Source organism: Cheilinus undulatus, linkage group 18 (assembly GCF_018320785.1).
Source record: "Cheilinus undulatus linkage group 18, ASM1832078v1, whole genome shotgun sequence".
Classification (NCBI taxonomy): Eukaryota; Metazoa; Chordata; class Actinopteri; order Labriformes; family Labridae; genus Cheilinus; species Cheilinus undulatus.
The window spans coordinates 41,303,546-41,322,276 of NC_054882.1; the positions used below are offsets into that span (position 1 = coordinate 41,303,546).

Here is an 18,731-nt window from a genome sequence, read left to right on the forward strand (position 1 = left end):
AAAAAAAAATAGATAAAAGTCAAAGTTAGGAGTTGAAAAAGGTCCAAACATAAGATAATCATCAAAATCATAACTATAAAAGGTAAAAATATGATTTAAATTTTAAATTATGAATCTAAAAGGTACAAATATGAGATTAAAGGTTTAAATTTATGAGATGTAAAGAATAAAACATGAAATAAGAAGTCAAACCAAAACTTTTAGTCATAACTGTGAGATGCAAAATTGAAAATTTAGAGAAAACAGGAATTTCTTTCCCACATTCCTGACTTCTTGTCAAATTATTTTTACTGCACATTTTCTAATTTTTATGACTCAACAAGGATATAATAAATCATCCAGGTTAAGTTTACATTTTTATACTGGAGGAAATCTGCAGACCTCAAACTGATGGGCCAGTTATAATAAAAATATCACATGATCTGGTGGGCCGGGTATACAAGGGCCGGGTTTGGCCCCCAGGCCTTGAGTTTGACACCCCTGTATTGAACATTCTAGCTGTCAAAGTCACCCACTCACCCTGTGCTTTGCTCTCCCTTGATGCTCATGATGTTCCTGTCGCACACCTGCCTCTCCTCCTCCACATACAGCAGACTTTCTCCTGCACGGACCGCAGAGTCTTTACAAGTTCTGCACATCTTGACCAGCAGGTTTTTTTTTGTACTAATTCAACATTTATACACATCTTCAATCGATTGTTATTGAGCTTAAGTCTCGTTTTCATCAAACACTTTAGTTTAACTTTGTAAGCTAGAGCAGAGTGGGGAGGGGAGGGGTGTACTGTCATTATAAAGAAAACAACCAATAGGCTGCTGCTTCTGCTCTACTAGCTGGTGCTCAGTACATAAAAAAAAAGCTCATACCTGCCCCAAAGTTCATCGGCCCACCCGGAAAACTGCCAGATTGCCAGTCCAGCCCTGGTGTGATGTCATTACCAGTTCTGACTTCCAGGTAAACAGAAGCAGCATGTTGCACCTTTTGATGCTCCCTGTTCCTTGTTGTCTTTTCAGCAAGCCTATCTGTATTTTTAACCCACATTCATGTGCCAACTAAAGAAAACCTGATCCTGGTTCAAGTGAAAAATAGACAAGCACTCAAGCAATTAGCCTGTCCCATACCCTACTGTGACAACAATCTCTGTGAAGTAAGAACCAGGCCTATCTCTCCAGTTCACTGTCCCCGCAGAGGCATTGTTGTAGTTGAATAGAATATGAATGATTGTGTCTGATAGATTTATGATGTTTAAATTCACCTCAGAGGATCAGGTGAGTCTCTCAAACTGCAGTAACCTCAGTGTGGTTTAACACTCGGTCCACATATAACAGTGTTAGCCTGCATGCTAACAGACTGAGCTAAACTCTGCAGAGCCACCAGAGACCAGGCTGTATAAATATATCATTACAGTTTGAGGGTTGTGTGTCCTCTCTCTGGTTCCCACGGCAACACAGACCATCTGATAACAAAAATACACATAGTTAACTGAACCCTCAATGTTTACAGTGTGATACAGAGCACATTAAACTTAGGATGTCAGTCTTAAAGGGAATTTTCATCCCACTACTGGGGGGAAAACCTCTGAGCTACCCTCAAAGCCTTGGCTGCTGAGGTTCTCCTGATTGGTTTCCTGTTGCTACAGCCCCAGGGATCCTCCTAATGCAGTGGGCTCTACCCTCCTCCTGCTACAGTAGGAAGCCTTCGAGATGAATTAGAGCAGAGACTGAGAGCCAGGCCTTCTCGTCCAACATCAGTGTGTCCCTCACGAATGCACTTCTGGAAGCATGGTCAAAAATTCCCATAAACACACTCCTAAACCTTGTGGAAAGCCTTCCCAGAAGAGTTGAAGTTGTTATAGCTGCAAAGGGTGGACCGACGTCATATTAAACCCTATGGATTAAGAATGGGATGTCACTTAAGTTCATGTATAAGTCAAGGCAGGTGAGTGAACACTTTTGGCAATATAGTGAATATTTCGGGTCGTTGTCCTGCTGCATAACCCAAGAGCTCTTGAGCTTCAGGTCATGAACTGATGGCCAGACGTTGGCCTTCAGGATTTTCTGGTAGACAGCAGAATTCATGGGTCCATCAATTACAGCAAGTGGTCCAGATCCTGAAGCAGCAAAGCAGATCCAGACCATCACACTGCTACCACAATGTTTGACTGTTGGCATGATGTTCTTTTGATCAAATGCTGTGTTATTTTTACTCCAGATGTAACAGGCCGATCACCTTCCAGAAAGTTTAACCTTTGTCTGGTCAGTCCACATAATATTTCTCCAGAAGTCTATGGGATCATCAGGATGTTTTTAGTCCAACGCAGACGAGCCTTTGTGTTCTTTTTTGTCAGCAGTGGTTTTGGCCTTGGAACTCTCCCATGATGCCATTTTTGCCTAGTGTCTTTCTCATGGTTGAGTCATGAACTCTGACCTTAACTGAGGCCAGTGAGGCCTGCAGGTCTTTGGATGTGGTTCTGGGTTTTTCTGTGACCTTTTGGATGAGTCGTCGTGCACTCTTGGAGTCATTTTGGTTGGCCGACCACTCCAGGGAAAGTTCACCACTGTTCCTAAGAGCTGCTCTGCCAACGCAATGGAGTCTTATGGTATTCCAGCTTTCCCTCATCAAACTCATCAAATACACAATCCAACAACTCCAAAACGCTCTAGTCGACAAATTGTGACCTGTACATTCACCACGCTATGAAATAACTAGAATGGCCGTTGGAGGTGGCAGACCCACGCCTAAGCAGCGCCACCAAGGAACTCATGCTTCCATTGATCACTATAGTGTTCAAAATTTCAAAGTCCAAGAAAAACCGAACAGGTGCGCGGATCATCACCAAAATCTACTTGATTCTTCCCTGCCACTATCCCAATATTCCCTGAAAGTTTGGTGAAGATCTGACTTTCCATTCTCGAGTTATCTTGTACACATTAGGGCTGTCAATAGATTAAAATTTTTAATTGCGATTAATCTCACATATTCCATAGTTAACTCGCGATCAATCACACTTTTTTGTCTGTTCTAAATGTACCTTACAGTACTATTTCTCAAGATTTAAATACCCTTATCAACACAAGTGGACAAAAATGCTTTCTTTATGCAAATGTTTGTCCAACAACCCAAAACAACAACAGATAAAGTCCAGAAAATTCTCTAGTCTGAGCTCAAAGATACTGAACGCTGCAAAAATCTGCTGAGAGCATAACATGGTAAACTCAAGCTCAACAGATGGAGGTACTGACCTTAATGTAACATTACTGAATAATACCACAATGTAGAGTCAAACTTTAGACTTCTAGAAGTTACCTCCTCTGTTCTCAGCAGCTGAACACCAAACAGCAGATTTCATCATCACACATGGACATAAAGAAGTCAAGTCTCTGCTGAGAGCTCAGCAGTAAGGCACAGACACATCTAATGGTGTTTCACTGTTTCACTGATATAAGGTGGACACATCTGCCCTGCTCAAGAGAAAAAGCAAGTAATTACTTAAAAAATGTCTGTTATTATTTATCATATTTTTACTTTCAAACTAAAAAATATAGTCCAAATGTAAAATTAATGCTGACAGTAAGAAATGACTGTCATCAGTCCAGTAGATTTACTGGAATGATGGCAATAAACACATGTGAAGCTGCTTTTCAAAACTCATGAACACACAAAGTAAAAGAAGTCTCAGTGGAGAACTTTTAAGGTGTAGTAAGAGGACTGAACCATCTCTTCATTCTTCAGATCATAGAAGAGCTACGGGTTTAATCTAAAACCATTTTTTTCTTCCTAAATAAAGGAGACCCACAGTCTAATAATGCTTTCAGCTTCTATTCTGATACTCTACAGAGCTCATTCACTAACCTCTGCTCTGCTGTCACACACCAGCCTCTGCTGCTCTGTCTCCTCCTTCTCCTCATGATGCAGCTGTACATTCACCAGCATCAGACAATCTCTTACAGAGTCTTTGACACTTTTGCAGCATCTTGATTGACTGTTTTTTATATTTGGTGTTTATTTACAGTTCCAGTCGATCATTTTAGTAAGTTTAGTTTTTTTCCGAATACTTTCACTTTCAAGCAGGAGCTGCATGGGGATGAGAGTGTGGGGGGGTAAACAGACCTTCAGGAGATGTGATCAGACCAGTCAACAGTCAATATAAATAGTCAGCGCAGCTGTGGTGCCGGTTCATGGCAGATATAATAGCCTAAATAAATGAATAAATCATACTGGCCCAAAAGTGCGTCGGCACACCTGGAAATGCCAGATAGCGAGTCCATCCCTGCAGAGTTGTCTGAGTGTCTCCATTGTAAATAAATCCAGCATGGCGAGGGGGGCGGCTCTCTGCATTAGCGGTGTGCATGGCCAGCGAGTGGTGCGGGCTATATAAGACTCTACGAACTTCCTGTAACTCCGTTCATGTCAACAGTAGGAGAAACTAACTTCAGTCTTATCTGACATGATCTGAAAGCTGAACCTGTCGTTCAAAAGTCTCTGTCCTTTATCCATTTCTGCTCACTTGTACCGCATCACGACGGCGCCACTTCCTGGTCTGGCAAACTACGGGATGGGTCGAGGGTCATGCAGAACGCGCATGCGTTAATCGTGTGACAAAAAAATTAGCGGCATTAAAAGTAATTTAAATTAACGCCATATTAACGCGTTAACTTTGACAGCCTTAGTACACATACAAACAAACAAAGATACGGAACCCTTTACATAACCCCCTGCCGATTTCATTGCCGTGGGTAATCATGGAACATTACGAGACGGAGATGTTTTAAAGCTAAATGCAAAGCCGGAACTACACTCCAGACATGGCTGCTGCACTGTGTCACTCCGCCCAGTGGTTTATTCAAGAAATAGTTCAGAGTATTTGCTTCATGTGTCGTAATGTTACATAATTATACGTTATTATTTCATAGCGTGGTGAATGTACAGGTCACAATTTGTCGACTAGAGCGTTTTGGAGTTGTTGGATTGTGTATTTGATGAGTTTGATGAGGGAAAGCTGGAATACCATAAGACTCCATTGCGTTGGCAGAGCAGCTCCTAACTCAGCAGCGCCGATCTAAAAATTGCTTGCACCGACAACTAAAGGTAACAAACCTGTTAGTAAGACTATAAGGATTATGGCAATGGACGATTTTGCTAAAATGTTGAAGTATCCCTTTGAGAAGTTTTCTTCAACAGTGTCTTTCTCTTTGCCACTCTCCCATAAAGCTCTGACTGGTGAAGACCCCAGCCAACAGCTGTCTGCAGAGTCTCTCCCATCTCAGCTGCTGAAGTTTTTGCTCACTCAGTTTGTGAGGAGAACCTTTTCTAGGCTGATTTACACACGTGCAATATTACTTCTATTTTTTGATGAGGCATTTTTTGATGAGCACCTTGGATATGTTTTTTGTCTCCTTCCCCTGACTTAAACTATTCAATAACCTTTTCTCTGAGTGTTCTTTTGTCTTCATTGTGTAATGGTAGCCAGGAATACTGTTCAACCAGTGCCTGGACCTTCCAGAGAGAGGACCCATTATACTACAATCACTGAGACATATTCACTGGACTCGGGTGATCCCCCTTTCACTGTGAGACTACTACTGATCAGCTGGACCTCTGTTAAATTAGGTCAGTCACTTACAGAATATTATTAGAATATTATATTTACTTACAGTGAATATTTGTGCAATCACTTATTTTACATTACATATTTTTATTTAATGATATTGTAGAAATCTGTTTTTACTTTAGCTTTAGAGAGGATGTTTTTAAAAAAGCCAAATAATGTTGACCGTGATTGATTTATAAAACCAATAAGAGTATAAAACTTCCTGGGGGTGGATACTTTTTATAGGCGCTGTAAATCATTATTTCCAACAATGTTTGGTTTTAGAGTTCCCTCCATGTTTTTAGAACAGTGTCATTACAACAGGCTGTTTAGTTCTGCTCAGAGATTTTTATGCTGTGAGGTGAAAATAAAAAGAGAGACTCAAGGACCTGATCCAGGACAACCCCCGCCCCCCCTCGGTCTTGATGTGACGGCCTGTCAGGAGGCGAGTACAGACCTGATCATTGCACACGGTGAGCTGACCACTGAGCGGTGAAGAGGCCTGCAATGTCCTTCCTCATCTTCATCACCCCCCCCCCCACACACACACCCCACGCCTCCCGTCCTATCCTGACCCAAAATATGCAGCCCTGCCCCCCCTCCCCATGTCTGACCACGAGTCCTCAGGTGGACTGTGTGCGTGATGTGATGGCTGGTGGCAGCGTGGGCTCTCTGCCCTGCAGCCGGACTGTCAGGCTCTGTGATGAAGAGGAGGAGTGAAGGACGGAGCAGAGAGTCAAACCTGATACCAGATCAGCCTGCAGCTCTTTACACAACCACAACTTTATCTGCTCCCTTTTCTGCTGAACTCTGGTCTTAAAGTTGACTATCTTTCAGCTAAGGACACTGATGAGGTGACTAAACCAGCAGCACGCCTACAGCTGAGGTCAGACTACCCTTTATAACCTCTACATCTCTCCAACACTTGTAGAACCAAAGACATTTCTAAGGCTTTGGGACTTCAGCAAACCACAGAGGGCCATTATCCACAAATGGAGAAAACTTGGAACAGTGGTGAACCTTCCCAGAAGTGGCAAGCCCACCAAAATGACTCCAAGAGCTCATCGACGACTTATCCAGGAGGTCCCAGAAGAACCCAGAACATCCAAAGACCTGCAGACCTCACTGACTCGGCTAAGTTCAGAGTTTATGACTCAACCATAAGAAAGACACTGGGCAAAACCGGCATCATGGGAGAGTTCCAAGGCCAAAACCACTGCTGACCACAAAGGCTCATCTCACATTTGACAAAAACATCCTGATGATCCCCAGAACTTTTGGGAAAATAATCTGTGGACTGACGTGACAAAAGGTGAACTTTCTGGAAGGTGTGCATCCTGTCCAAAAAAAAAAAAAAAAAAAAAAGAAGAAAAGAAAAAAAAAGATATGAGGAAAGAGCAAATACTGTATGGTTTTACTGCGGTACATTGTGTGCTAATGTGTGGTGACAGAGTGACCAGCAGAGGGCAGCACAGTACAGAGGAACATACACAGGCTTCACTAAACACAGACTACACACACACACACACACACACACACACACACACACACTTGTGAGTGACTGGTTCAGGGCAGTACAAATGACCTGTGTATGACTAGATTTTTATAAGTCATTGGTTCTGTATCTATACCTTTGTAGCCACTGTGGAGCTGTCCCTGACCCTTGTCATGGAGCAGCCCCCTTTCCCAGGTATCCCAGATGACAATGCCACCTCCAACGGACCCAAGGTTCCACCCATGTGAGGAAGCGTCTGGAGACAGAGCTGGAGACTGGGGGGATCAGAGCCAGGGTCAGGCCCCCTAGCTAGGGACAGCACTCACCGACCCAGATCAGGCTGCTCTGCCCCACTCCCTCCTTCTCATGAGGGAAGAGACGAGACAGTAATGAGTGACTTCCTATCATTCACCAGCTCCTCCACCAATGAGACACCAGCTGCTGGTATGAGGTGATTATTGATCCTCCGTCTCCTCACTAATAGTGTGTGTCTGACTGTGTTGGAATGCCGTCATTATTTTTGTGTTATAATTTTGTCATGTGATCAACGGCGCTGGATTGGGAATAAATTTGACCCTGGTATTTTTTACGAACCAGCCTGACTTCTGGTCAAACATGGCATAACCTCACATGTTCTTTAGGCCCCTTTAATAGAGATAACAATTATATTTACCGTTTTCACTGACTCTCATGTTATCAGACGTAAACATAGTGGACATATCCTGACTCAAGTAGAAGAGCAAAAAAAGAAAATAATCAGCACAATGAAAGTAAAATCAAACCAGACCCAAAGAGCTTAGGCCTTCAGGGAAAATGCCCTGTACGCCAGATTACAGGTCCAGTCCTGGTTATCATTCTGTTCTAATGATAAAGTGTTTTCATGGTATGACAATATTACACCGTAACATATTATTCTAATGATAGAAACAATGATTGTGCTACAATGACCTGAATGAATCCGTTCTGGATGTTTACAGGAATGCTTTGATATCCAGGCCTGCTGCAGACACTGAGCTGTGTGTTCACATGGACAATTACTGGGCGGCCTGCAGAGGGCGCTGTTGGACTGCAGGAGTGTGCTACAAGCCAGACTGTATCTGTGAATCAATCAATCATTTATCAGTTATTTATCAATGAGTATTTGATCAATTAGAAGCTTTTATCAAAGGAATCATCAGCCAACAGTCCCACTCTGCTGTCCTTAAACAAGAATGACTTAATTCATAAATATTTTTATCAAAATAACAAAAAAGTTTGATTAAAAAAACACATTTCTTTAACTAATTTATATATATATATATATATGTATATATATATATATATATACATATATATAAAGAAGAACATTTGTTTTAATTAAACCCTTTTTTAAAATTAAGAATTCATCTATAACATGATTAAAAAAAACATTTGTTTTACTAAAAGACAAATTTGTTTGTATTGAAACACATTTTTTGATTAAGAAAATCACATGGAGCATGACTTAAAACACTTTTTATCACATGAATGAATAAGCCTATATTACATAAATAAAAATATTAAATATGAAACATAAAAATATTTATTACATGTACAGAAACACACTTGTAACATGAATTAAACATTTCTTACATGTATTAGAACACATTTATAAGATAAATAAAAAACCTTTATTACATCACCTAAAACACATTTATTACATGAATTAAAACCTTTTAACATTTGTGTGAAAACACATTTATTTCATGCATTAAAACCCATGAAATACAAAATAAAAACGCAGCATTACAAGTATAAATACACATGTAAAACATGAATAACAACTTTATTAAATGGGTTATATTATTAAAATGAATTAAAACACATTTATTACATTAATTAAGATACAATTATTACAGAAATAAAAAGCATATATTACATTATGATAACACATTTTTTTATTAATCAAAACCCTTATAACACATGCATAACAACACGTATTTCATGTATTTAGCTACATGTAACACATAAATACATACATTTGTGGGTATAACACATTTATTACATGTATAAAAACATGTATGATATATAAAAATCATTTATTACACGTATAAAAAATGTATTACACATATACAAATACTTATTACATGTATAAAAACATTTATTAAATTGATAAAAACATTTATTACATGTATAAAAACATTTATGACATATAAAAACATTTATTACACGTATAAAAACATTTATTAAATTGATAAAAACATTTATTACATGTATAAAAACATTTATGACATAAAAAAACAATTATTACACGTATAAAAAAATTTATTACACATATACAAACCTTTATTACATGTATAAAAACATTTATGATATATAAAAATCATTTATTACACATATAAAAAAAACTTATTACACATATACAAATATTTATTACATGTATAAAACATTTATTAAATTGATAAATTTTAAATTAAATTAATTAAATTTAAATCAAAGAATGATTTCATCAAGGAAGCAGAATGAAGAGACAAAAACAACCGTAATCATGACATCACTTCCTGTCATCTAGTGGCCCCAGAGCCACATGGAGCCCCTGTGTTCACAGCGTAGCCCAATAAAAGGTAAAGGTAGGAATTAAAATAGTAATCCTTGACCAAAAGCACAAGCTTGTTTGATTTCTAAAATGAATCAGCTGATTCTTTCAATAAAAACATTTCCACACATTTAAAAAATAAACCTTATAATATTCCGTGTCCTGCTTTTATAAAACATCTTAAATTCTCAGTTTAGTTCCTTAAGTTCAGTGTTAAAGTTAAAATGTTTAAAAATAAAGATAATGAATTCTGATTAAAAGTAAATGTGTTTATTTTCTTCACTGATCAATATTCATCACTAAATAGACAAATAAACAAACAAACAAATAATAAAAAAAAATTAAAGAACCAATATAGAAAGGAAGGCGTCATTTATCCATGGCTGCTTTTGCTCCCAGCATGCACCTGTGCACATAAAGACAAGTGTGATCAGTTTTAAAAGACATGGTGTGTGCTTAGATGGAGCAGCAGGGCTCTGATTGGCTCTGAGGTGTTCAAAAAGCACCAATAAGGCAACAGAGTCCTGTCCTTCATTTAACTATTGAGCCAATCAGATTAAAGACAAGATGGACATGGAGGAGTGGGAGGAGCATGGTGAACAGGTGATGACGGAGAGGAAGGGAGGGAGGAAGTCCCGCCCCCCGTAGATAACATCCTGTCATTTATTGTCATTGTTGAGAGCAAACATGTTGGCAACATTTGGAAAAAAGGATTGAAGAGGAGCAACAGAGCTTCACCAGTCCAGTATCTTCAACTTCATTTGGACTTCGCTTTTCTTTCTTTCATGGCAGCTTCTGTTTGAAGATTTAGAGTGTTGCTAAAGTTTTTGATTTTTGAACATCAGAGATTTCTTCAAAGTTGTAAAAAGTTTAGAAACGCTTTCACAAGGAGACGTTGGAAATGTTTCTGTGTGATCGGGACAGTGCTTCCTGTGTTGTTGGTCCAGATATTTCTGAGGATGTATAGTTTGTTTTAAAGCTTTGCTTCTTCTGTGATTTATCCTTAAAAAAAACTTTTTATAGCATATAATATGAAAGGGAGATGTTGCCAATATTTTTCTGCAATATAGGCAACGTGCAGGATTGTAGCTGCAGCTTTGAGTGGACTAATTCTACCAGCTGCTCTGATTGTTTTCATCCTGATCTGAGGCCAGGTTACAAACATCTTGTTCCTGATCGCTCACAGAATCTCTTCACTGATTATTCTGAGGAGGTTAAACATTGACTTTACATGTTTTAATAATCATCAGTGTAGTAAGGGCATGGTAAAGTGTGGTGGGGTTACAGTAGCTGTCTGCTGGAGGGGCCTGGTGTGATTTCCTAACATGGGGCCCAGAGGAGCCCAGCCCTGTCAGTCAGTCCCGGTCCCTGTCCCTGTCCTCGTTCTCGCTGTCTCTACGATGAAGCTCTCCTTAAACGTGACAGTGATGATCGTCTGAACGCGTCGCTCTCTTTGTGTCTCTGCGTGATGAAGGTGGGAGTCACACAAAGACGTGTGGACGAGCTGCCATCTTTCTTTCTTCTTTTAAACGAGCGTGAAGCGCTGAAAGCTGTTTATTCCTCCCACTGAGAGAGAGCGAGAGGAAATGAACAACACCAGAGAAGAAGAAGGAGAATGAGCTCAAACACAGAGACATGAAGGACAAACAATAGACAAACTCTGTAGCTGATCAAAACAGAATCATTGATTATTGTTTAGTCGTATAGACGTATGAGGCGAAGAGTGTTTTTGCTTTCATCAGGTTAGATTTTGTTCTGACCATGTGAGCGTTTGATTCTCTATTGATAAGATTTGTTGCACTGAGGCCTTCATCCGTGACCGTCTGGGTCAGAGCTGGACCCCTTGGAGACCACATGAACCTTCACATCAGACCACATCCCTGACCTCTTGTTGACCTTGGATTTAGCCATGCAAAGCGATGTCTTAGACTCACAGTTGCACGCTGAGTCTAAACTGACCTGCAGCTAAACTGAGCTCAGCTGATTGTTCTTCAGTCTGTCAGTAATCGTCGTTTTTCTGTGTGCTCCTTTACAGTACGCGGTCGACTGACATGAATGAATCTTCCTCTGGTTTTCAGTCTTTGCAGCAGATTTGTTGACAGTGGCTCTGCTCTCCTTTCTGAGTCTTTAATCTTCACATCCCTCCAAAATCACTGCCACCTCCCTGGATGACTGCCAGTCGTCTTCTTAATACTAAATATTAATCATTGAATAGAGGTGACATGATTTTCGGTTTATATTTGTTGCTTTAGATAGAACAACATAAAATATTTTAATAAAATACGTAGTTCATTGGGATTAATTAAAGGAGGAGCTCATTAATCTTCTTTCATTGTGACAAATACGTCACTATTGTCCTTTTCTGGGACTATTTTAAGGCCCAATGGGACGTGCATGTCACTGCCATGTTATCCTGATGTGTTTTATTTCACTTTGTCCATATAAAGTATATAGACTAAGTAAAATGTGATAAAGGAAGTGTTGGTTTCAGTGTCTGAAATCTCTCCACATCCACTCTGTCACTGCTTCAAAGCTTTAAGGAGTAAAAAGTGTCGTTCTATTGCTCTCAGAGACAACAGACGGACACGAGGAGAAACTAGGGCCGTCAAGATAAATACCATTAATCTAGATTAATTAAGGTCCACAATCAGTGCAGGGATTTTTTTAAATTGCACGCTTTATCATTCTTGTCAGCACACTTTGGTTGGGCGTTGTCACCGTCTCCCTGCAGAGCATTGATGTAAAATAAATCCACCATTGCTCCTTAATGTCTCATTTCACTTAAAAAAAACCTCTCAGCTCAGTGGACAAATCAAATATTTAGTTTATTTCCTCTTCAGTCCATAACAAGTTCCTTTTTTCTGTGGTTAAACTCATGTCATAATCTCTAATCTAATCTAATAATCCTTAGTTTAAGGTAGTTGAAATATCTTAAATGACACAAAAATGTTAAACATGCAAAATAATGGGGTTTTAAAATGTGACAGAAAAAAGACAATTAATTGTGATTAACTACAGAAATACTGAGATTAATCACAATTAAAAATGTTAATCTTTGACAGCCTCAGTCTGTGTGTAAACTGACTTAGAGCCGAGCTGTAGAAAATTACATCGGCTATTATTATTATTATTTTTATTATTATTATTATTATTATTATAGTTCTCATATAACATTATTCTTATTATTTGTTCTGTGAGAGGATGACACTGTAACTGGAGGAAAAGACGCTGAAGTGGAATTGAAAGACACTGCAGATTGTTCTTGCTCCTTTAAAGGCCGTCAGACCTGGAATATTCTACCTTAGAAATAAAAATATTCCTGACCTTAAAGTGTACTCTAACAAGGTAAAGCAATGACACCAGCCTTTATGTTTTATATGTTTTAGTCCTTTTTCTCTTTGTTAGCTTAGCTGCTATCTCACTGACTGATCTTGTTGTTATTTCTAGTCACTGTCACTAGTCTGCATATTCATGTCTGCTTTACTGAGGCTATAGTGATGCATCTATGTGGTTGTCCTTCTCTGTCTACTGTAACAGTAAGGGTTTAATTCTGTCCTGTCATGTGTGGCATTCCTGAAAAGCCTAACCAGGACGAGGACGGCGAATGAGCCATGCCTAGAAGTCTGGTGTACACGGCATTGGTTGCACTGTAATTAAATGCAGTAATTTCTGGGTATTATCCCTGACAAATAAACTGACATGATACAGTTCAGTGGGCCCTGTGTGCTGGGCTTCATAGGGTTAACAGTGTCACTTTTCACTGTTATTTTAATTCCTGCATTGTTATGGGCGTCTATGAGCCGTTGTTGCTATTATGAGGCAGTGATGGCGCCATAGTCGATGGCAGAGTAAAGTCTGACATGGTTTCTTTATTGTGCTGATCATCTAACTGTTAGGGCTGATCTGCTACCGCCTCATGGCCGGGGGTCACCGAGGTGACATCACCCGCCCTTGGTGTGTTCCTGGCACAAAAACTATGAAAAATGTCTCAATAAAAGTCAGAATAACTTTGAGGAATACGATACATGTGTGTAGTAGTGTGTGTCTGTGTGTGTGTATACATATTTGCATGTGTATAGGTGTATGTAGGTGTACGTGTACACATGTATGCATAAATATTATTATGATTTACTTCATTATTATTATTTCATTTAATATTTAATTCACTATTACATTTTGGCTACTTTCATTCTTATCATGTTTCTGTTTATTATTATTTTTCTTGATTTAATAAGCAGTCTATTAAGCCCCCCGCCCCACCCTCAGAACATGGACCTAAAATAAGGGCTGATTGCTGCAAGGACATTTCGGTGTCATGAGAAAGTCTTGCCATGGTCCACTTCTACAACAATGTCTGTGAGCTGTGCTTCATCGTACGAGGCTTTCAGCTGCTGAAGGATGTTACAGGCATGAACAGCATCTACCCCGCTATAGTTGGTGGTTGGAGGCGTCCTTTATATAAGGGCAACAATAATAATGTCTGTTTTTGTTTTTATGTACTTCCTCTTTTTTTTGTTTGTTTGCTTGTTGTTGTTGTTGTTTTCTTGTTACTGTTCTGTGTATGTATACTCACTTCATCACCAATTCAAATTAAAAATAAAAAAAATAATAGTAATTTTAAAAAAATGTATGAGCCCAATTCACATCGAATGTCAGCACCACCCATGCAAAATCCGCCTCTTTAACTCATGTTAAATATTTTTTACTGTCCCAGTAAATATGGTGTACCACGCCCCCCAGTGCCTGCTGTGGGACCGCTGTGCTAAATCCACGGCTCACTCTGAGACTCCAGGAGGTGGAGAGAACACATGATGAAGCTCTGGGCTCACTTTTGACTTAATACAACACATTATACTCAGTTTATTTAAGATAGAAACCAAATGCACATATGGATTTAGGTTGAGCCAATATTTCTGAGGGCTCAGCTTGGTGCAACTATTTTAGCTGAGCTAGCAGAAAAATGTCTGCCAACTCAACATTTTAGATACGAGCATGTTATATCAACCAAACGGCAACGTGAAGAATAAAGGGCTTTCTATACAGACGGAAAACACTCAGATCTACATGGGAGTGAATTCTGGATTCAGGCTGTTATGAACCCATGACATCACCAGTCCTGATGGGTGCTAACCCCGCCCCCCCAACACTACTTATATATATAAAATATATATAAATAGATATAAAATCACAGAGCAGTTCATCTCAGTCCAGTCTGTTGTTAGCCGATGTCACTTTATTGAAAGTTAACAGTCAGTTAAACGCTGTTTTTCTGTTCATTGTGGTAAATTTCCTAAATCTATCAGCCACAGCGACCGACGGGTCATTGAACGCATCATAACGAAGACATTTGTGCCAGAAAACAGTCATTTTAACCCCTTAAAGCCTGAAAACACAAATTATTGCCAGAAAACTCTATTTTTTTGGACATGAAATGTTTATTTCACTTTCTACTGGAAAAAAAGTCCAGAAAATTTAACATATATATTTTTTGTATATCATTCTAAAACATTGGGTGTTTTTGGTAACTGATAATCCGCTTGAGGGCATTTTGATCATTTATCAGATTGTATTCAGAATTTTTTGAAGTCATTTTTTGAGCATATTGATTAGACAGAGGTGTCATAAAAGTATGTATCAAATACGCGACAGCAGGCGTTTAGGGGTTAAACCCAAACTTCTGTCAACATACATGTTTCTTGTGAGTGGGTGGGGCTTCGGCTCATTCAACAGACACACCCACAGCATCCTGGAGCAGATTTTACTGCCCCAGTTTGAAGCTTAATTTGGTAAACTCAGAGGTTGGAGTTGGCCTGGTGGTTCATGTCACATCAGTCTGACATACAACAAAGTTAAAACTCAGATTTTTTAATCTCTTTACAGGGACTTTAATTATACCCACAATGCCCAGCTAGCAGCAGGTAAAGCTGGTAAAGGTGTAAACATTAAACAGTCTCGTTCCCCGCTCCTCTCTGCTCTGATTGGCTCAGCCTCTCTGCTCAGGAGACTCTTGGTGTTCTTTAGAATAAACAAAGGTGTGTTAATGCTGGCAGAGTATGGAAGTATCTGCATAAAACCCTGCACTGTTTAGTTTAAAGGGCATGGATGAAACTGTGTGGTGATGTTTCACATGTTTTCTAGCTGTTCACGGCCACACACAGAAACCTTCATCGTGATCAGGGTTAAACACAGCTCCACCCTCAGAGATCATCACTGACACCTAACTCCACACACTCCATCGTCACATGATCACATCAGCTCCACCGGTCTGAACCCGGGTCAGTCTGAACCCCTTTAAGTCCAGGACTAACAGGAGTGTGAGCTCCATTTCTGTGGGGCTCAGAATGTGAAAACATCACTGATGAACACCCTAAATACTGCATTAATAGCTTTCCTGTTACCATGACGATCATTAGAAGTCCCAATACCAGCTGACTGACTGAGAGACTCCTACACACGGCCTGAGTTCCACAGAAACACTCCCAACATGTGGATCTGAGGCTCCACTTCATTCACATTATTATTATCATTTTAAATGATCTTTGATTTAATTACATTTACGTAAAAAACAAAGGTCAGAGAAATTGTTTTAAGGCAGAGACAGAAAAATAAAATTCTGCTCATATTAACAGTCAAAAACTTCAAATGTAAAAAAGAACAAAAGAATAAAATAAAACCCATCAAAATAAATAAATATATAAAAAACATTAGAACAATCAAATAAAAGACAAAAATATATATAAAAGATCCGGAAATGAAGATATTTAGTTACTGATTGTTTATGTGCTTACTATGATTGTTTTAACAAAATTGATTGATTAATAAGATCAATAGTTCTGATTGGTCAGGCCTTTAATTCTCCCAAATCTACATTTCAACTAAAATAATAAATCAACCGTTGAAGCACGCGCTCCCGCACCCACAGTGCGCCACAAACGGCTGACAATTTTGACTCAAAGCGCACGCGCCTCAATCTGAATTTGACCCCGCGCGCAGTGTCCAGCAGCATTACGCGCGCGAGGAACGGAGGCCGGTGAGGTCAGAGTTGAAGTGAATCCATCCGGATGTGATGGAGAAAGAGAGAGAGAGAGAGAGAGTCCACGGAGGAGGAGCGGGAGGCTCTGACCACCGCACGGCGCGCGCGCGTGTGTGTGTGAAGGTGTGAGAGTGTGTCAGTGTGTGTAGAGCCACCACTAGTCGCCCCCAGTGCTCTTCAGTCTCCACTCTCCCTCTCTGCGCTCACTGAACGTCACGTCCGCATCCAAACTCAAACTTTTCAGCCGCTACAACCCCACGGACCCGCACAGACCCACGGAGCACCGCGCGGACAAGACCAGACCCACGGAGCCGCACGGAAGCCGGCTCAAGACCTCGCAGAGCCGCCCCGAGAGCTGCTCGGACCCACGGAGAGACGCACGGACTCACGGGGAGACGCACGCAGCAGCAGAGCACCGCTCGGACCCACGGAGAGACGCACGGACCCACGGAGAGCCGCACACAGCAGCAGAGCACCGCTCGGACCCACGGAGAGACGCACGGACCCACGGAGAGCCGCACACAGCAGCAGAGCACCGCTCGGACCCTCGGAGAGCCGCGCCTTCAAGCACGGAGACGAACGGTGTCTCGGAGAGCCCCCCTGGACCGTCGGAGCTTCCGTACCTCCTCAGCCTGCCGCTCACAGATCATCCCGGGATGTGGGAGTGTTTTTCCCGCGCACAGACACGCAGCAGCCTCGCGTGGCTCTGAGCGTCTGCACGCGCAGCAGTGTCCGGAGCTAGTGAGGATTTAAACTCTTCCCTCTTTCCGCGCTCTGTCCGGACAGGTGCGCGCGCTGTCCGGAGAGTGGACACGGACACGCGCTCTGAGTGAGTGACCATCAGGAGGAGAGCGCGCGCCTCCTCTCCGCTCCTCCGGCTCATGGTGTGAGCGCACGGCCGCTCACCGCGCCGCGCCTCGGCCGCTCCGCTAACCCGCTGCGGGATCGGGAGCCACAGTTTGGGCCGCAGCAGAGGGGTCAGTTTGGGGCGCTCAGCCCGGGGCCGGCTCTGGGGCCCGGTTACGGCCCCCGGTGTTCTCCCGGAGGAGCAGGAGGTGCAGGAGGAGCAGGAGAAGGTTCCCGCCGATGCCGCTGTGACTGAAGGGGCGATGTCCCGAAGAAAGCAAGGGAACCCTCAGCACCTGTCCCAGAGAGAAACCAGCACAGGTGAGTGGAAGTGGAAGCAGTTAGACCGGGGCAACGGCGGGAAAGATGGGCAGAAGTGATCTGACTGATCTGATTTCTCTCTGTGAAGATCGCGGCAGTAAATCTCTGAGCTGCAAATTCATTTGAGAAATGATTTCAAATTAAACATCGATACTTAAATGGCACCAGAAAAAGAAGAAAAATAGCAACCTTAGACTGATGATGCTGGATGATTCACTCTTTGTGGTTTAAAAACGCACAAAAACATCGGCGACATTCAGAGGAGAAGTCCTCCCTCCTCTCCACACATGCTTCTAAATGTTGCCGATGGATTCGTGCAGTTTCACCCGTGCTCCGTCCCTCTCTCTCTGGGCTCTTTCTGCTCTGGAGTTTTAGTGAATTTTTAACTAAATTTCCCACGGAGCTGTCAGGAGAGACTTCCACTCTCTGAGTGATTCTTTCTAATCAAAATCACACCAGAGGATTTTAGAGAAGCTCTTTCTTTTACTGCTTTTGGCTCAAGTAGATTTTAAATATAATAAATAAAAGTGATGGAGGATATTTAGGTGTGTGTCACACACTCTCAGAGTCCACTCCGCCATCTGATCGTTAAACGACTCAAAGTTCATCTCAACTTAATCAACGACCCGAGCATCACTATGATTATTGTTATTATAATAATAATAATTATTGTTATTATCATTATTATTATTAATATTATTATTACTAATTAAGAATAGAAATATCTAAAGTCATAAATTGCAGCACAGACAGCAGGCCTGCTGAACAAAAAAGATTCTTTTCTGCTTTTACGCACGACTTTTACGCACGACTCTGATCGGATGGTTTGTGATATAAAGCCACAGACATGAGCAGATGTTGTAGTTTAGTCTGATGGTTTTATATCCCAACATGA

The 18,731-nt window shown here is 40.9% G+C and overlaps 1 protein-coding gene across 1 annotated transcript in view; it reads left to right on the forward strand.

The window, feature by feature from the left end:
* Positions 1 to 17,725: 17,725 nt before the first annotated feature.
* The window catches only part of bcl11ba (BAF chromatin remodeling complex subunit BCL11B a), a 38,409-nt gene continuing 37,403 nt past the window's right edge, over positions 17,726 to 18,731 (forward strand). The window contains exon 1 of the mRNA XM_041812068.1: positions 17,726 to 17,836. Coding sequence (XP_041668002.1) covers positions 17,779 to 17,836 — 58 coding nt within the window. The 5' untranslated portion in view covers positions 17,726 to 17,778. The remainder of the gene's footprint in view (positions 17,837 to 18,731) is intronic.